This window comes from Dermacentor silvarum, unplaced genomic scaffold (genome assembly GCF_013339745.2).
Source record: "Dermacentor silvarum isolate Dsil-2018 unplaced genomic scaffold, BIME_Dsil_1.4 Seq80, whole genome shotgun sequence".
Lineage (NCBI taxonomy): Eukaryota > Metazoa > Arthropoda > Arachnida > Ixodida > Ixodidae > Dermacentor > Dermacentor silvarum.
The window spans coordinates 4,102-23,450 of NW_023606799.1; the positions used below are offsets into that span (position 1 = coordinate 4,102).

The 19,349-nt window shown below is 46.1% G+C and overlaps 1 protein-coding gene across 1 annotated transcript in view; it reads left to right on the forward strand.

Moving 5' to 3' along the window:
• Window positions 1-4,529: 4,529 nt before the first annotated feature.
• LOC119435579 (uncharacterized) overlaps window positions 4,530-19,349 on the forward strand; it is a gene marked incomplete at its 5' end in the record, with an annotated part of 39,696 nt that continues 24,876 nt past the window's right edge. The window contains 3 exons of the mRNA XM_049659871.1: window positions 4,530-4,738; window positions 8,287-8,678; window positions 12,485-12,912. Coding sequence (XP_049515828.1) covers window positions 4,530-4,738; window positions 8,287-8,678; window positions 12,485-12,912 — 1,029 coding nt within the window. The remainder of the gene's footprint in view (window positions 4,739-8,286; window positions 8,679-12,484; window positions 12,913-19,349) is intronic.

The following is a 19,349-nucleotide window of genomic DNA, read 5'->3' on the forward strand; positions in this document are numbered from 1 at the left end:
CCGAGCGGCGTCATCTAAAGAGAAATAGACATGGCGCCACTTGTCGTCTCTGTTCCTTTTCTTGAATGTCGAGACGTTTTCGTGCGTCTCCAGACAGCTTTCCGGGTATTCAGTTAAGGATCCGCGGAACGTCATGGCTTCCTGGGTTGCTCCGGCATGATAGGTGATACTGGCGCGCTCATCGTGGCTGTTTAGAGGTTCTTCTGGGGTAGAAGTTCGTTCTCGGGTGTAAGTTAGTACCCTGGCAGCAAGCCTTGCAGCCTGCGGCTAGTTCGCTGGTTGTTGTAAACACCAAAGCTTGTTGCAAACACCATTCTCTGTATGTAGGCGCGAATACCATGTTTAAAAAGTAGATTCAGGATTCTTACTGTCCAAACGTACCTAAAAAATTTTGGTAATTCTCTCCAAAGAAGATCAATGCCTGTTTTCTATAATGAACCAAGTACATTTTTAAGTAACCATTGTTCGCGACTACTCACCCCTCAGATTGTATTCGTACAGGCACATCTAACACACTGAATGTGCAAATTCAAGGTATTCACACAAGTCAATCAAAGATAAGCCTCCAGATTGAATTTGACATCTTCCCCTCAAATGCTAAACTAATGCCATCACAATATTTGAATGACCAATTACAAGATCACCTTTCTCACCTGGAAACAAGAAATATAATAACAATTGACGCTTCACTGTCAGATGAGAAGGCTAGCGTAGGCATTTTCGCTCCTTCTCTTAGTTAGTCCTTTTCTATTCGCTTTCTGGATTACGCGCCTAATTTTATAGAAAAATTATTCGCGATTGTTCTAGCGTTGCGCAAACTTTCCGCGAATCAATCATCAGCTGTCGTAGTTACGGATTCTCTGTCGGTATGTGCATCCCTTTCCATAGGGAACGAATACAGCTATCTTCGGTGTGTTCCAAAATATAGACCCTACAACCTTACAAAAATCAATTTTCTGTGAATTTCTGGCCACCGTGGTTTATACATAAACGAAATGGCAGATTTATTAGCCAGAACATACCTAAGTGGACGTTTGATTCCTATTTTACCGGGACAACTCACGTCACGGCATCGAGATACAGAAAAGTATCTCGATACAAAAGATACAAAAAGTAGATTCAGGATTCTTACTGTCCAAACGTACCTAAAAAAGTTTGGTAATTCTCTTCAAGGAAGATCAATGCCTGTTTTCTATAATGAACCAAGTACATTTTTAAGTAACCATTGTTCGCGACTACTCACTCCTCAGATTGTATTCGTACAGGCACAGCTAACACACTGAATGGGCAAATTCAAGGTATTCACACAAGTCAATCAAAGATAAGCCTCCAGATTGAATTTGACATCTTTCCCTCAAATGCTAAACTAATGCCATCACAATATTTGAATGACCAATTACAAGATTACCTTTCTCACCTGGAAACAAGAAATATAATAACAACTGACGCTTCACTGTCAGATGAGAAGGCTAGCGTAGGCATTTTCGCTCCTTCTCTTACTTGGTCCTTTTCTATTCGCCTTCTGGATTACGCGCCTAACTTTATAGAAAAATTATTCGCGATTGTTCTAGCGTTGCGCAAACTTTCCGCGAATCAATCATCAGCTGTCGTAGTTACGGATTCTCTGTCGGTATGTGCATCCCTTTCCATAGGAAACGAATACAGCTATCTTAGGTGTGTTCCAAAATATAGACCCTACAACCTTACAAAAATTAACTTTCTGTGAATTTCTGGCCACCGTGGTTTATACATAAACGAAATGGCAGATTTATTAGCCAGAACATATCTAAGTGGACGTTTGATTCCTATTTTACCGGGACAACTCACGTCACGGCATCGAGATACAGAAAATTTTGCCTACAAAATAACTTAGGCAAATTATCGCTGATACCATATCCACGCTTTCAGCGCCTCGATTTTCGCTGGAATAAACAGTGGTGTCCTTCTCGGCAGTTGGAAGTTACATACACCAGATTACGCTATCTCATCCCACAATTGAATTTCTATTTACATAGACCTGGTTTGATGATGTCCCTTCTATGCCACAATTGTAAAGACATTGAATCAATAGACGACTACTTTCTAACAGGCAGACGATATTCAAACCAGCGAAAGACATTTCTCGAAGCTCCACTCTGCAAAATTGGATTAGGGTTAAGTATGCCGCTAATATTATCATTTGGGGCCCTCGGCCATAGGATAAATTCACAGAGACATTTGTTGCGGAGTGTTTGATTTTTTAACTGAAACAAAACGCTAATTAATTATTATTTTAACTGAAACAAAACGCCCTGCTAATTATTGTCACTTTATTCTACCTATCAGATCAGGATACATTTCACTGAAATTGGTTTCTCCAAATTATTTAAAACATTGTATTTATTTTCTCCTTGATTCTAACCCCTTTTAGCGCTCACCCTTCAGTTAGTCTCACTGCTCGCTCGCATACTATAGCCTGGTGATTTCAACATCTTTTTTTTTTCAATTTGCGTTTCTCATTTACAATGAGGAATTTTCTTGGGCTCTGCCACCCGATTTTTGGCCTATCCGCCTTAATGGGTACGAGCCATGACAGAGGCTCATCATCATCATCATCATCATCATCATCATCGCTGAAAGAAGATTAGGCCTATCGCGCTGCCCGGAATGGGACAACCGTGGCATTTAGAACTTCATTCTTTATTTGCCACTTCGACAGAAAGACAGTCAATGGGGAACAGGTTGAAATGCGTTGGAAACACCGCTCATAAACATGCAACGTGCGCAACCGTGCGTCGTAGAGGAGAAAGAAGCAACGTGCGCCACCGTGCGTCCTAGAGGAGAAAGAAGAAACCCCAGCAGTGCGCGTGCCGCTCTAGCAAGGTGAAAGAGACAGCGAACAGCCCCAACCTTTGTTCCTCATGGAAGGCCGACGTCAGCGTTCGTCATCGGAGTCACACGCGGTACGTGTTAACTTCAGTAGCGGCATGTCCCCACGGGGTGACGAGATTCATTTATACACGTCTGTAGGTACATACACTGCATTTCGGACCGCTGTTTAGTTTAGTCGTGCCTCTAGCAAGGTAAAACAACACGACTGAAAACAATTGTACATGTAACGCAATATCGCCTCTCAGTACGGAATCGTAGAACCATTTTTACGTTGCGGACGAGACACTTATCTCGAAGCTTAGCTACACCAACAAGAATAAAAGTTTACAGGGTCTCTTATGCTATCCATGAGACGACTTGAAGGCGCAAGCCCAAATGCCGATGCATTATAGATGGACTCATGACGTACGCATCCCCTTATTTCGCTTAGCCTGTTTCGCTTAGTAATCCCTGTGAATTCGCTTACACATCCTCCTTATTGATCGCTTACTTGATCCGCTTACTCATCCTGTTAATGCGCTTACTCATCCCCCTAATTCACTTCGTGTACTTCGCTTAGTCACCATCTTAATTCCAAAGGTCGAGGGTTACACTCCCACCCAAGGTCGTGGGTTCGAGGGCCTTATTTAACTAAATCTTAATTAACTGTGCCTTAATTAACTTTGCCTTAATTACCACCAAAGGTCGTGGGTTGCACTCCCACCAATGGTCAAGGGTTCGTAGCCTTAACGCCGTTGGCCATGGGTTGGACTCCCACCAAAGGTCGAGGGTTCGTAGCTTTTTTGTACCTTTCTTGCCGCTGACGCGTTTTAGTTCAAGGTCAGTTGACTAATGAGGCATATGTACTTCGCCCTAATTAACGTACCTTCTCATAAATTAAAGGACGAGCTCACAAAAGCGTGAAGTCAACGAAATCCTTGTTGCTTTCTCTGGCATTAGCTTGCATTCTTGTCATTACATAGCCTATTTTATGGTCACCGCAGGAAGACAGCCTCTACTAGCGATTTGCAATGCCCCCAGTCCACCGTCAGCTGGCTCCAACCTGCAAATTTCACAAATTTGTCTCACCATCTAACCATTTAGACCGGTTTCGATGGTTCCACTTCCCTTGACAGGTCGTCGTGCGTGCCGGTGATATTATCATTTGGGGCCCTCGACCATAGGATAAATTCACAGAGACATTTGTTGCGGAGTGTTTGATTTTCTAGCTGAAACAAAACTATTACCCTGCTAATTATTGTTCCTTTGTTCAACCTATCAGATCAGCATTCATTTCACTGAAATTCGTTTCTCCAAATTATTTATTAACATTGACTTTATTTTCTCCTTAATTGTAAACCCTTTAAGCGCTTGCACCGGTGGTCGAATAGACCGCCGGTTGTCTACACCAGCTACATCACGTTACATAGCATTAGGTTAACGCGGCATAAATATGAGATAGAACGTGGTAGCCAGTTAGCTAACCCAGAGAGTCAGAGTATTCTTCAAACACAGAAATAAGCCGGCACCGGTGGCTGTATTGACTTGAAGGTGCCAGTAACCGCGTAGTGTAACGGTCATCTTCACCAATTTACTTATCTTTAGGTTGAGGCTCAATAAAAGGTACCTGAACACATTACAAAGTTATTGACGCGCTTGCTCCTCGTTCTTGCCGATAGAGTCCCAAGAAGACTTCATCGCTCCACCCTCGGCACCATCGTAGTCATTCGAGCAAGCGGACTCCGCGGACGGGCTCGGTGCACGAAGATGTTTCCAGCGCCCCCGCAACAATAGACGATGCGGAAAGCACATCACCGACCTTGCCACTTGCGGAGCCCTCGCAGGCCAGTAAAAACGACGCACCTAGGGCAGGTGTGAAAGCCTCAGGGTACGTGCTGAGTCAGATGAGTCACAAAGAAAGGAATAACAACATCGCTATCACGTGTGATATAGCCGTCTTCGCCTAACGATACATGGTATGCAAGGGTTTCATGCGTGCTCTAATATAGCCGTCCCAAAAAAGCTCATGTCCTGAGCGTAACGGACAGCTTTGCTCGTTACGTGAACATTGACACGCGTCCTTGCTTACCTCACCGGGTAACAAATGTTAAATGTTACTGCACTGCACTCTCGATTTTTGTCGCTGCTTCCCTCAGTTGTCTATGTTGTCGCCGAATTTCGTAAAGGCTCATTCACACTAGGCTGACAAGACACCGATTTTGGTCTGCCGACTGTTGGCGACAGCAGTTTACAGGACGGAAAACGATGTAGTCAACGATCTCAAGGAATGAAAACGCTGCCGTGAACAGTCTGCAGACCAAAATCGGTGTCGTGTCAGCCTAGTGTCAATGAGCCTTAATCAGATTGCGTGCGCGACTCGAAAAGTGTGCCACATTCTCAAAGACACACAAGCATCGGTGATTACGCTGGAATCTTCCCCGAGCAATTTATAAGTAACTGACGTGCTCGACCTGTAGACCAGGGGCGCGATCTTGTACGCGTTCCAAAATGGAACGGAGGCGGTCCGTTCCATCGAGCCGCACACGATTGGTCAATTTGAACCGTGAGCCGCACACGATTGGTCATTTTGAACCGTGACGATCAAATTGGCCAATCGTGTGCGGCTCGATGGAACGGACCACCTCCGTTCCATTTTGGAACGCGTACAAGATCGCGCCCCAGGTTTCGACGATCAACGCATCTGCTCGTCACTCTGGTTCTGCCATAGTGTAACTTGTTTTCGTGGGTACAGGTTCGCCCAATCGAGAGTTAGTTTTGTGGCGATGGTCCATAGTATAATTGTTCACTGTTACGATAACGTGACAATATAAAGATTTACGTATTTAGCGCTTTGGTTATTGCTTGCCTTCCGTATAATATGCGTGAGAAATGGTGGCGGCCAGGGCACCCGCTAAGAGTGGAATTTGTCATTTCATCTTGCTCTTTGTCGCGATCGCAAGAACTGAATGATAACTATAACGAGCTCTTGCTTGGTCTTGTCCTACTTGGATGACATTGTACAAGCGATGACGTGCCGCTGTTTGTGGGATAAAATGCAGTTTTGGCACTGTGAGGCCGAACGACAGCCGCTGCTGTTTTCGCCTCCTTCTATCAGATGGCGCCACAAGATTTAGCGTGTGCCGTGCGTTTGGACTTCGCAGCGCTCTACTAAAAGGCTTTCCAAGGGGACGAGTGTAGCGGGGCCTCATCCGTTTTGGCTGCATCATCATAAACGCCCGAAATGCTGCTTAAGCTATCTATTGGCACGGCGTTTTTGCTGTACGGAGTAGTTGAGAGAGCGGACATGCCGTAATACAACGGCGGCCCTTTTTTTTAACCAAGCGCACGTGGCATGTTTGCATTCGTTGCGCGTTTAAATTTACTCTACAAGTCTCTATGAGTAGCTGCACCAACTTTATTGGTCCATACCCAGATCACTTTCCCTGATCATATATGTTGTTTAGTATCAAGGGGGCGAAACACTCTGTTAGGGCCAAAAGTTGCAGCAGCTTGAGTTTGCCAAAAAGGCTTGCGGTAATATTATTTCACTTATGAAACGCGTCTTATATATATATATATATATATATATATATATAAATCTGAAGTGGCTTGTTGGCCTAGTTGGTACATGGTTATATTAGGAAACTTGAAAAGGGGAAAACTCGAGAGGCAAACAAAGACAAAGCGACAGGAAGGTGGCTGGCCACCTTCCTGTCGAAGCAGCAAAGATTACAAAAGCATACCGCTGCGAATAAATTTGTTGCAGCGGTATGCTTCGGCATACCGCTGCACCAACTTTATTCGCAGCATCCTCCGGAACATTTGCACATGCTACAACCTCTAAAATGGAGGAATATCACATAAATTTATAGCTTGCCAAAATGTATAATGCTTATCACGCTAGCGACGAAGACAAGTACAGCTCAGCATACTCACTCACGAATAAACTGATTCGTTCGTACTCTCTTCACACACATTTCACGGATAAGGCGTAAGTAAATGAAGGACGTGAGTGAACGAGGGCGTGAACTTGTGAGTGATGGTATGTTTGAGTGGAAGCGAGTATAAGCAGGAGTGCCGCCAAACGTCAGTACAAACCAATGTCAGTGACTGACTTTTAGTGGACGCGAGTGTCAACGTAAGTGATTGTCGCGGATTGTGAGTGGGCTTGAGTATGTATGAGAGTGAGTGTCGCTGAGTGGCAGTTGACGCCACTATGAGCGTGAGTGGATGCAGGTAAGTGCGAATGGAAGTGACTATGGATATGAGCGAATGTTGGTGAGCATGCGTAGGAGCGGGAGTGAGTGGCGACGAATGTGATGCACGCCAGTATGAGTGAGTACATAGTCTATACAGAACTATGAGTGTGCAAGTGAGTGAGTGAGTGAATGAGTGCGAGCGAGCATCTGCTTATTCTGCCAACCTGTGAAGACAGGACAAGCGCAAACTTGTGCTGAAGGCACGATAAACAGGAACCACACAAAACCCTGACTATAGAGAAAAAACAAAGACAAAATATGTGAGTGAATTTGTCTAATCAACTAAAATTAACAGCTATTCGTCACACAGACGGTGTTAACCGCTTTCCAGTGTAAACAATGTGCCACTAGTGTGCTCTCCTTCGTATAGGATAAGCATCCAACAATTATTGTGTGAATGCGTAACCACTCTTGCTCAGAATTCGAATATTATAAAGCAATGACTAGGTACGCTGGCTTTGCAGCATGACGTGTCGCTAGGCAGAAGTCTCGCGGATTCGTAAAGCTCCCCTTTCTTTCCTCTCTATCAGGTGAAGTTTCCTTTTGGGAGTTCAAAACACTCCTCTCCTTTTGCTATCAAATACAGTGCTTCTGATTCAGCACCCTTGCTAGATGGCAAGCTGCGTAGCTTAATCAATGCGCAAGAAGAATGCTCGTCAAACCTAGGCTTAGTGGAGACTCCGCATCAATTGTGTTTCGTTTTCCTCAAAGTTAACATAACCAACGACAAAAGAGGCGGACGGCTTATGGCCAATAAAACTTATGGAAACAATATTATAATGCACCTCAGAAAAAAAACAATGGGTTTAATTTACGTTGTATACATTTATCAGACATATTTACACCTGAGCATTTTTTAACCGATATGATTATATTGTATGTTTGTGTGTATGGGGCATTTAAACTTTCTTAATAGGACATGCTATTCAGATAATGTGTGCGGTGGGGTTCTTAAACGATTTTCTTAATTGACTTACCCTAAAGACAGAGCAGCGCGATGCGTAGAGGGTGAATGGAAGGACTTTGAAGCAACGAACACAAAAATTGATGTCAGGCGGTAACTGGCAAAAACATTTTTATTAAAGGAGATAAATTTTGTTCAGTACAGAGACTGGGACATAAAAAGAGAAATGGAATAATGGGACTACACAGCTTAATTACATTAACACTCTTTCAGACGTGGATCGAAGGGACCGTCACCCACAGCTGCTGAGAATTCGGAGTCGACTGCGCAGCGACAGCGGGACTGTGACTGCCCGTCCGAGGTCGATGCCGTGACCGCGCAGCGACCTGAAAGCTCCATGAGCGAGCAGACCGCGTTCGTCACGCCAGCCCCCGTCCACCGACCATCGTGCGCAGACGGGCTGCTGCAGGGTGCAGACTCCGACGCGCACTTAGCCCGAACTGACGAAAGGACCGTCATTCCCAGCGTCTCCTCATCTTCTACGTCGCCGATGCAACCGATTCGCTTGCTGAGTCCCCAGTTTGCCAACAGCGAGGAGTCAGCGCCGCAGAATCCCGAGAAAGCCGGAGTCCCCAGTGGTGTGGGCCCGAGCTCTGGCATTCGAGGTACAAACGCTTTGCTCTTGGCCTCTGAGGTAGCACCGGATAGGTTACGCGGGTGTGTCCTCGGGAGGTTATGGTTTTCATCGAGCCGTTCGTAAAACTGCATACAGTGTGCGCTGTCAATTGCATGCGTGCTTGCCTCCATCAGGGGCCTTGAGTGAAGCCAAAATACTTGGTGTCAAGGCGTTCTCAGATTTGATGACTTCGCGGCTTAATCACGGGTGCCTTAACTTGCCTCGCTGTTAGGTGAGATTCCCGATTTTGCAACTGTGGTCATTGTAAATGCAACCGGAACCTGGTGAGACGCATTAAGAAAACGTGAGCGTTTAAATTCATTACAAAGGAAAAAAAAGAACTTGGAGGATGCCTAAGCTTCGCCTTTAAGCGTGGAACGCGATAGCATTCAAAGATCCCTGACTGCTTGTCAAGCTTCAACGGCAACTGCAGCTTATGTGACCGTAATGCTTACCTGCAAACGCCGGCTGCGAACGTTATGCACGAAATCGAGCTTTCTGGTTCTTTTTATTTTTCCTCCGCACGGCGGGATGCTCCGCTGACACGGATGCGTGGACGCGAGCGACACCTGGATGGTGCTAAATGGAAAGAAGCGCGCTGCGCCGCCCCCACTAAAATAAACTTCAAACGGCAGCTGGAAAATTGGTTTATGTTTGAGTTTGTTTCCGCGTAACATAATTATGTTTTCTCGTACATTCAAATTACAATCCGAGGCTATCATGTCTATAGGTTGTGTGTAAGTCATACTTTACGCATTTTCTGACGCATTTTACCTAAGTAATTTCAATTAGTTCAGTAACGCCTATGCGCCACGCGGAGGGCCTGCGTGGTTCAGGATGCGTGGTTCGGTATGATTGTTCGCTAACGGACAACGCCTCCGACGCAGACATCGGATTTTCTGCGTAACGGGCCCCTTAAAGCTTGTCGCGTAAATACAAGTACAGAATGAAGTCACAGCTTCGCCCGAAATACGAAGCGTTAATTGCGATAGCAAATTAGCGGACAGCTATACGAAAAAGGATAGTAGTTTTATCGGCCGTATAAATTTGTAAACATAGGCATACTAACTAAATTAATAATCATGATGTCACGCGCGCACAAGAAAACATGAAGAAACATGAACACATTTCCCTCGATGACCGCGGAAACTCGTTGTCAAACGCTGGATTGAAGAAGCGCAGCAGCTGCAGCGAGCGAATTGGCCTTCGTGCTGCGTCTCGCCCCTACGTGAACTAAGCCGCGAAAACAGCGCACGGCAGATTGTGTCCCCGACGCAGATGGCTTTCATGCAAGATACAGCGGCCCCGGCGGCTGTGCGCAGCCGCCCGGGACGCCCGGAATAGAACCCCCCCCCCCCCACCTCCCTCCCCTCCCCCCGGAGCGTGGTGCGCGATGGAAGACGGCGCCCTTCCTTCTAGATTTCCGCCCTTGCGTGCGCGAGATTGAACCGCGATCGTCCACTCACCCTCGCACGCTTTCACTCGCACATAGAGCAAACGGCGCGCGGCACGGATTTTATCGCCATTGGACTTTAAACGGATCGTCACGGCGACGACGACGACCAGTGCTGGGCAGCATCAATGATACATCTATCTTAGATTTTATCACGTACTCTTTGGGTATCTTGTATCACCTGTATCATCATACGCCTGCCAAGACGTGCATCATTAGACAGTAGACAGTTTTAGTTTAACGTTAGCGTAATAGCGGAGTTAAGGGAAATAGCGTTACCGTTCCGCAAACGAACTTTGCAGAAAGGGAGGTTTAGTATAGCGCGATAGCGTAGTTTACGTGCGGGATGCTATTCCATGACGCTTTGAATTTCGCATACATAGGGCACATAAGTGTATGTGTGTGTGCGTCCGGAAAGTGCGAGAGGCAGCGCAATGGAAGCCAGGAGCGCGTTGTATTTTTACTTCCCATGTCCGCCGATCTCCAGCGAAACACACAAGCAGTACAAGCTGTCTACCATAGCCTCCGAAATGTTGCCATCTCGGAGGCCATATGCCGCCGTCACGCCTATCTCCCGACTTTACCGACAAGTGGCGGTCGCATCTCGGAGAAAATTTCTCTTAGGCGCGTTCGAAACGAGAAGCGATCTCGAAAATTCCTCAAGGTTAGCCATAACACTCTCTCGTCGAAGTGGCATGAGACTAAGCAAGAGCCGTTTACGCAGTCATTTCCTACGAACGAAGTGAATTCTACAAAAACAATGCCAAATTCAGTTCGAAGCGGGTGACCGGGACCGCCGCCATGTTTTACGTAAACTACGTAAACCACGCTAACACGGTAACGTTAACTCTGAGAAATAGCGTGCGCACGGTAAACGGTATGGGTCGTTTAGCGTTCTGCGCATGCGCGTTTCAATCCCGCTATTCCGGTACGCCCGCTATTACGGTAAACACGCTAAACTAAAACTAGACAGTTTTAGTTAACCTAGTGGTAGAGCGCCCGCCTCGGCTGTGGGAGGTTGTGGGTTTGATTCCCACCGCCGCCGGGCACCCAATGGTTCAAATGGGTACAAGCGTACCCCGGCCTGGCGTTCGGCTTCCTTCAGGGGTGATACGCTTGGGAAAGGAGCCTGCGCCCCGAATTCCCGTAGAAACCAACGTGAGCACGGAAAAAAGGTGATGTCTGGGCTGCTCCCATGGCGGCCATTTCCCATGTGGCGCCCCAAGCCCCTATTGAGGGTGGGGACGCCTTCGGGTTGAGGTCAAACAACCCCTTCCAAGCGTTGAGGTCCCATAATGGCCGAACACCAGGCCGGGAGCGCGATTGTACCCATTTTACCGGTAGGTACCCGGCGGCAGCACTTGCCTCCCACAGCCGCGGCGGATACTCGTCCACAAGGCCGTCTGTGGTTGGACAAGAGGCGCCCAGAGACAAGTCCTGAAATCTCTATTGGGCCCTCTATCGAGATGTGAACCCCCACGACAGCCGAGCACCAGGCCAGGGGACATCTCTACCCATTAAAAAAGCCGGTGGGTTCCCGGCGGCACCTGGATTAGGACTCGGCACCTCCCGCATATGAGGCGGATGCTCTACCGCTAGGCCATCGCTGCAGTTATGATGTACGGACACGCGTGATCAAACCACACTTCGTTCTCACAACGCCCTGGGGTCGTTGTGAGAACGAAGTGTTGGGGCACCAGATGGAGTTGTAATAACGAATTTATATTTCCTGTGGTTCCTTTTATCCGACTACATCGAAACTCCGAGAAATCAACGAAATACGTCAGTAAGCACTGATGTATAAGCAGAGTAAGCGCAGTCCGTGGGTTCCCCTATTTGCTTCAGATTATATAGCAGCAGAATGCGGACGCTTGTTGAATATGCCGATTTTCTGCTATGAAGGCACGACGGCCTATACCACTTCCTGGCTGATCGGCATGCAACATCTTACTTAAAAGACTTGATCTCATAACGTTTTACACATTAGCTTCTGCTGCTGGAGCCAACCATTTTGACGGCATGGGAATCTAACAAGGTTTGTGTAATGATGGCAAACTAATTCCTTCTGTAAAGAAAGAAAAAAGGTAGTGGCTGCGATATTGACAGCGTTCGCCGCCATTTTCACAGCGAATGACGCAGCCGACATCACTCTAGTATGTACATGGCTATCGCTGCACATTCTAAATGAATTCATGGCTTGCGAGGCAACTGCCCAGAACGTGTGACACAGGCATCCCTACAAACATAGCCTAATGTCGCCTTGCCGTCAGGACAGCGGCGTGGTAGCATCGCGCGCTATCGGAAAAAGCAAAACACGTGCCACGTGGCAATGTCCTTCGCAGGTTCCGAGTCACGACGCGTGCCCTCGTTGTCTCCAACTGCAGCAGCGGCCATTGCGGCAGCCGCGTCGTACGCGCCCTTTGTCGGTGTCAACTACGATGCCGTTGCCGTGCCGCGCACCGACGGAGGCGAGGCTGCGATGGGCCCAGAAGCCGCTGCCGCTGCTGATGCTTACGCTGTAGGGGCAGACTCGCAGCTACCTGACACCGGCGGTGGCGCGGGCCGGCCGTATCGGCCCCGCAGTCTCTCGGACGGTGCAGCGCTCAAGCGGCTCTTTGACCTGCTGGCGCAGCTGGACTGCTTCTGGCTGGCGCACGATTTGTTTTCCGGCGACACGCAGCGCGTGCAGAGCAGCATTCGCGTGCTGGCCACCATGGTGCTGCTCCTGCTCGTGCTTTGGCTGGCCGCTGTCCCAAACTCGGCCGAAAAGGTGCGTCCTCGATTCGTTGCCCAACGAGCGCCTGCTTATCTTGAAGTTCCGGAATGTTTCGTCGAGTTTCCGAGTTTTCAGATTACCTCCGCCGTGAATGATCAGTATATAGCTTCAGTCATATCTAGTCTAGTTCCGCGCGGTACGCTTGTGCATCAGGTTTGCTGTTAGGACGGATGATGATCACCTTCTTCCAACTGAATCTCACGCTTCGTATTGCTACCATCTTTCTTGCTTGTGAACATGCAACGTGTGGACGGAGAAAAGTATGGAAATCACTTCCATACTTTCATAAGTGAGATCCAAGCTACAGTGCCTGTGAGGATATGTTAACATGCGCTGTGCATCCACTGCTCAGCTTCTAATCCAGCCTGCAAGCGCTTCTCACACGCGGGTATAATGCTTTTGTTATAGAGGAACAGCAGGGAATAACGATGGCGATTCTTATTTTGCACCAAGTGGGAGCTCGGAGGGTTATTATTTTATAGTGTCAGATGATGTTCAGAGTGGTGTGAAGTTGGTATGGCTGACAAGATTGTTATTACAACACCAGTATTAGCGCGATTACTTCTTTTGGACAATACGTGACGGCATCACTACACAGCGGTAGTTCCCAATCTCAGAGGCACTACTGTAAATAGAGCGTTAGTGTGTTAGTCCACTTTGTAGTTATTTTCTTATCCCAAAGTAAACACTGAAAAAATTCGGCAGTTACTAGAAAGTTTTAGTTTAGCGTGGTTACCGGAATAGCGGGCGTACCGGAATAGCGGGATCGAAGTGCGCATGCGCAGAACGCTAACCGACCCGTACCGTTTACCGTGCGCACGCTATTTCTCAGAGTTAACGTTACCGTGTTAGCGTGGTGTACGTAGTGTACGTAAAACATGGCGGCGGTCCCGGTCGCCCGCTTCGAACTGAATTTGGCGTTGTTTTTGCAGAATTCACTTCGTTCGTAGCAAATGACTGCGTAAACGGCTTTTGCTTAGTCTCATGCCGCTTCGCCGAGAGAGTGTTATGGACTAATCTTGAGGAATTTTCGAGGTCGCTTCTCGTTTCGAACGTGCCTAAACCTAACGAGAGAAATTTTTTCTGAGATGCGAGCGCCATCTGTCGCTAAAGTTGGGAGATAGGCGCGACGACGGCATATGGCCTCTCAGATGGGAGGATTTCGGAGGCTATGGTAGACAGCTTGTACTGCTTGTCTGTTTCGTTGCAGATCGACGGACATGGGAAGTAAAAATACAACGCACTCCTGGCTTCCATTGTGCTGCCTATCGCACTTTCCGGACGCACACACACACAGAATTAGGTGCCCTGTGTATGCGAAATTCAAAGCGTAATGCAATAGCGTCCCGCACGTAAACTACGCTATCACGCTATACTAAAACTCTCTTTCTGCAAAGTTCGTTTGTGGAACGGTAACGCTATTTCCCGTAACCCCGCTATTACGCTAACGCTAAACTAAAACTGTCTACTGACGCTTCGAACGTTTCCTGCATAGAATATGTTTCCACTGCTCTGCAGTCCGCCTTACCGCCAATTCATATATAGTCAGCAGTTGAGTAAATTATCTTAATTTCGCGCAAAGTCGTTGCAGTTGTGTGCAGTGGCGATGTGTTTTTAAAGGTGGGCTTGGTGCTGTCCATGCATACGCTATAAAAATCATGTGCCCGTCGTAAGGCACCACGTGTCAAAGATATTACGCCGCGACTTGTAGAGCATACCACAGCCCGCAGGAGAAACGCAGGACGTACAGCGTTTGGCCGTGCTTCGAAAAATAGCACATTTCTAATTAACTTTAGAAAATTCAATATTTATAAGGCTGCCGCCACCACCGCTGCTTGCATTTCAGCTATATAAAGACGCGCGACAAAGATATCAAGTGCAGCATATCGAGCGAAAACGAACACAGCCCTACGTTAAGTGCACTGACCGTTTTTGACCTCCTTGACTCTTGCTCACGGTGCGTTAATTATGCCGCGAAGCATTGAAAACCATTAGAAGGGCTCAAAAATGATATATGTGTGTTCTGACTGATTTCTAAATAAATATGCTAATTAACGAAACCTATATTTTCATAAAATCTGGGAAATGTTCAGAGTGATATGCAGGCAAATATGAAAGTGTTTATGCTAAGGACACTTTCATCATCTATCACCACTTTCAAAAACTATCACCATCAGCAGTGGCTCGAGCGTCGTCGTCTTCTTCCGCAGCTGGCTCGTTGGCGCCCCTCGGTTTTCGCTCGTGCCGTTGCGCTCGTGCCGTTTGCGCTCGTGCCATCCAACACCTTTTCTTTCAATTTTCATGCGTTGTACGAAGCGCGTAGTTGGTTTTCCTGGTCTCCTCGAAGAAATGTGCAACGAACGCTGCTTATATTTGCTTTGACGACGAAGCATGGTACGGGTACAAACTTATCTTTAATCTGTGTAGGGTAATTGCAGCCATTGAAATATATATAAACATCTGAGATCGTCGTGCGGATATTATGCGCAATATTTATCAGATCTCTAAAAGAACTAGACCTGACAGCAACTTCACATTCAATGGCAGTGGAGGGCATGCTAAATGTAATGTGTGGCATTGGTTTATCATTCATAACTTAATTAGGAGGGTTGGACAAAATTTCTGAATCCTGCTTTTACGCTTATTATGCGTTATACGAGGTACACCTTTCGTTTCCCCAGCGTCTACGGTGAACCAAACAAAACACGTCACCCATATTAGGTTAAAATTTGGACAGACAAGCGGTTCTGTGTAGGCAAAGCTGAAACTGGGTGGGGTAATTGCAGATTCTGCAATAAATTACGCAAGCAATGCGGAGCGTTACGACTGAGTTTTACCAGTGGAACAAAATTGAACCCGTTGCGCTGGCATAATTGCCAATGCCCCGATATCTAAACTTAGAAAAAAATGGGAGAACGAATGTGGCAAATTTACACGCCAAGTGAATTGCGTGTGCTTAAAATGCCGCCTTTAAAAGCAAAATCGGCAGGAATCATATCAAGATGATTGTCGACGGTAATGCATTTACCATTGAATCAATATACGACGCAACGTATTGCCACTGTCCAAACGAGTCACGTATGAGGTGTCCAATGCTTGGGGGCTCCTCTTTCGCGCTTACCTAAGGACATTCAGCGCCATCTAGAAGCGCCGCCGCGAAGCATGGCCTCCGTAATGCATGGCGCGGCGGTGCCTGCGAACACTGAGAAATGTTCCCTCGCTTGCCGCACACCCAGTTTCTCATCCACAGGGACCCAAGTTGTCGAGCGGTTCGTTCAAGAGCGGCACGTACCCAGTACATTCATGGCGCCGCTCGCTGGAGCGTAGGCGTGAAAGACGTTCATTGGAAAGCGGCACCTACCCGGTGCATTTGTGGCGCAGCCTGCTAAAGCGTCGGGTTGCTGTCCTTGAGCAACCATTTGCCGCTTGGTGTTCGGTTGGCGCGGGACGCGTTTCTATGCGTTCACAGGCATCGACTTGCCATACATTTCGGATGCTAGCCCAGGCTTCGTGGCGGCTGCGCTAGATGACGCCAAGTGTTCTTAGGATACGCGAAAGAGGAGTCCCGCTGCAAAACACGCCTCACAACTCGTTTTGACGTTGGTAATACATTGTGTGGGTTATATTGAATCAATGCTAATGCGTTGCCGTCTACATTCATCGTGAGGTGGGTTCTGCTGAATTTTTATGACATTGCTTGCCGCATATGTTGGTGTATTACCTTTCGATGGCAGCAAATAAAATCGCTAGAATTTGATGGGGTGTCCGATTTGTAGTCATAAATAGCCCCGTAGGTAGCGGCGCTTCTGACTACCCACTCTGATATTCAGACAACCAGTTGCAATGTCCGTCAGAACATGAGTACCGTTGGGAGCAAGAGGATAGCTTCGGAAAAATAAACAATAAAACAAAACTGCGTAGGTCTGGAACGATCCGATCAAACGTGCGACGAAATCAAAACGACTTGTCGCTGCACTGTGATTGTTGGATGAGAAGGTGGACGAGAAGTGGATGAGAAGCTGTATTGCACAGATGATATGGCCACTTTCACATACTTAGAGAACAAAATAATCCACTCACGTACCTTAATCATTAAGGCCAGTCAACCGATATTTCTGCGCTTGCGTCCCCAATTGCATAGATAATACCTACACACAAATAAGGCGACACAGCAGTAATTTCTAATTGTAGATCCATTTCTTTAACTGGTACATCCTGTAAGCTTCTAGAGCACATGATCTTAAAGCACATAACGGTTTTTCTAAAGAGCATTGGCTTCTTGTCTCCCTACCAACATCGCTTTCGCAGTGGTTTATCAACAGTAACCCAACAGAAGTAGTCCACGATCTTGCATTTACTGTCAATCACCGCTGCCAGATTGACATGATTTTACTTGACCTTTCTAAGGCACTTGATTGTGTATGCCATAACAAATTAATCATTAAAGTTGAAAAGGTTGTTGGGAAAGGGCTCCTTTCCGCCTGGATAAAACAATATCTAGCCAATCGTTCACAATTTGTAATCTACAAAAAAAAAAATGATCTCTAACACCGTCGCCGTTACTTCCGGAGTTCCCCAAGGCTCAGTTCTTGGGCCATTACTCTTGATAATCTGTATTATAGACATCACAGCTACCATTAGTTGTAATATAAAACTGTTCGCCGACGACTGCGTTATTTATAGCGAGATCACTAATTATAGCGACCACATCGCACTTAATACATCCCTTAACACTCTAGCTATTTGGTGCTCTAATTGGTAGATATCAATTTACGTAAGAAAGTCCTGTGACCATGAACGTAACAAGGAAAACAAGACCACTTCACTTTACATATGAGATTAATTACATACCACTAACTAAAATTCAACAACATAAATATCTGGGAGTTACATTAACCTCAGACCTCAGGTGGGACAAACATATTTCTAATATCACCGCAGGAGCGTTACGCAAATTATTCTTCCTTAAAAGAAGCCTTGCGCTCTTTACGACATCAACGAAGCTACTGGCCTACACATCGTTCGTTAGGCCAGTTCTCGAATACGCAAACACAGTCTGGTTTCCTCATACAATGACTAACATAACAAAATTACAGGCAGTACAAAGAAAGGCCATAAAGTTTATTCAAAACAAATATAAACGCGATGACTCACCGACTAATTTTCTAAGGCGGTCTGGATTGCAAACGCTATCTACCAGAGCAAAACACGCTCGCCTGAAGTTGTTGCAGCTTCTAAGAAATAACTAAGATTTGTCCAGGTACATTTCATTTTCCGAGGCTCGAAAAACACGTAACAAGCATGCGTACATTTTAACAGAATACACATGCAACAACGACAGGTTTAAGTATTCATTGTTCCCCCTCACAGTAGCTGAATGGAACCGACTTGATCCTTCTATAACCGCCACCGAATCGCTGCCCAAATGTACCTGACAAGTAGAAGCTGCAGTACGTAAATAAAATAATTTATCATCGCATGAATCATCGTAACAAATTTTGCATTGTGTTACTCTCGACGTCCCATTTTTCTTTTTCCTTTTTTTTCGTTGGTTGCCGTTTGCCGTTATGTGGACATATGCTACGCTCTGTTTCCAAAATAAATGTTCATTACAGTATTACTTCTAGTCCTAAGAGGATTGTTGTAACTGCCATGTTCTTGATAATTTCTTGCCTATATTTTTTTCCTCAATTCGTTTCTTCTCTCTCAAAGTGTATATGGTTAAAGTGCATTTCTGCACACAACTTTATATTTCTTGACGCGTTAAGTGTTATCTTTCAGTTCGTTCTTATTTCATGTATAACTGGTTACTTACGTGTTCTTCACTGCTAGTATCATGTTAGTGAACTGTCGTGTGAAAACATGCATTTTTGTTTCTAAACTAAGCTTCCTTCTTATATTGCCATCCTTGGGCAATTGTTTTCTTTTTATTTACTTTTTTTTTCAACGAACTGTTCTTCCTAATGCGTACTGATATACATGTATACTGTATCGCCCAACTGCCACGCTCTCAAATTAGAGTAGCCAGTATTGTAAATAAGTTTAAAAAATACCTTGACGGAGGTTCTTGCGATTGTGCTCTAAATCACGCCGTAAAATTGAGAGCAGTGCCCCTTCGGCTGCTAAGGCTATACACACAGTGTTCTGCCGGTTCAAGCTTCTTGCAGGAACACATGCCACTGAAATTTAGGTCGTTCGTTACCGCGAGAAAATTGTTGTTTTTAATGTTGCAGAGTAAAAAAATGTTGCCACTACAAATAACATTCCAGCACACATTGCAGCATAGTAAATTGTACATAACGAAATGCTCTTTCCAAAAACATACTTTTAAAAGCAACACAAAAAAGAAAATATTAGGTAACACACAAAAATTCTAGAAAGCGCAATTTTGGGGGCCAGATAAAAACAACAATAAACAATGTATCTACAAA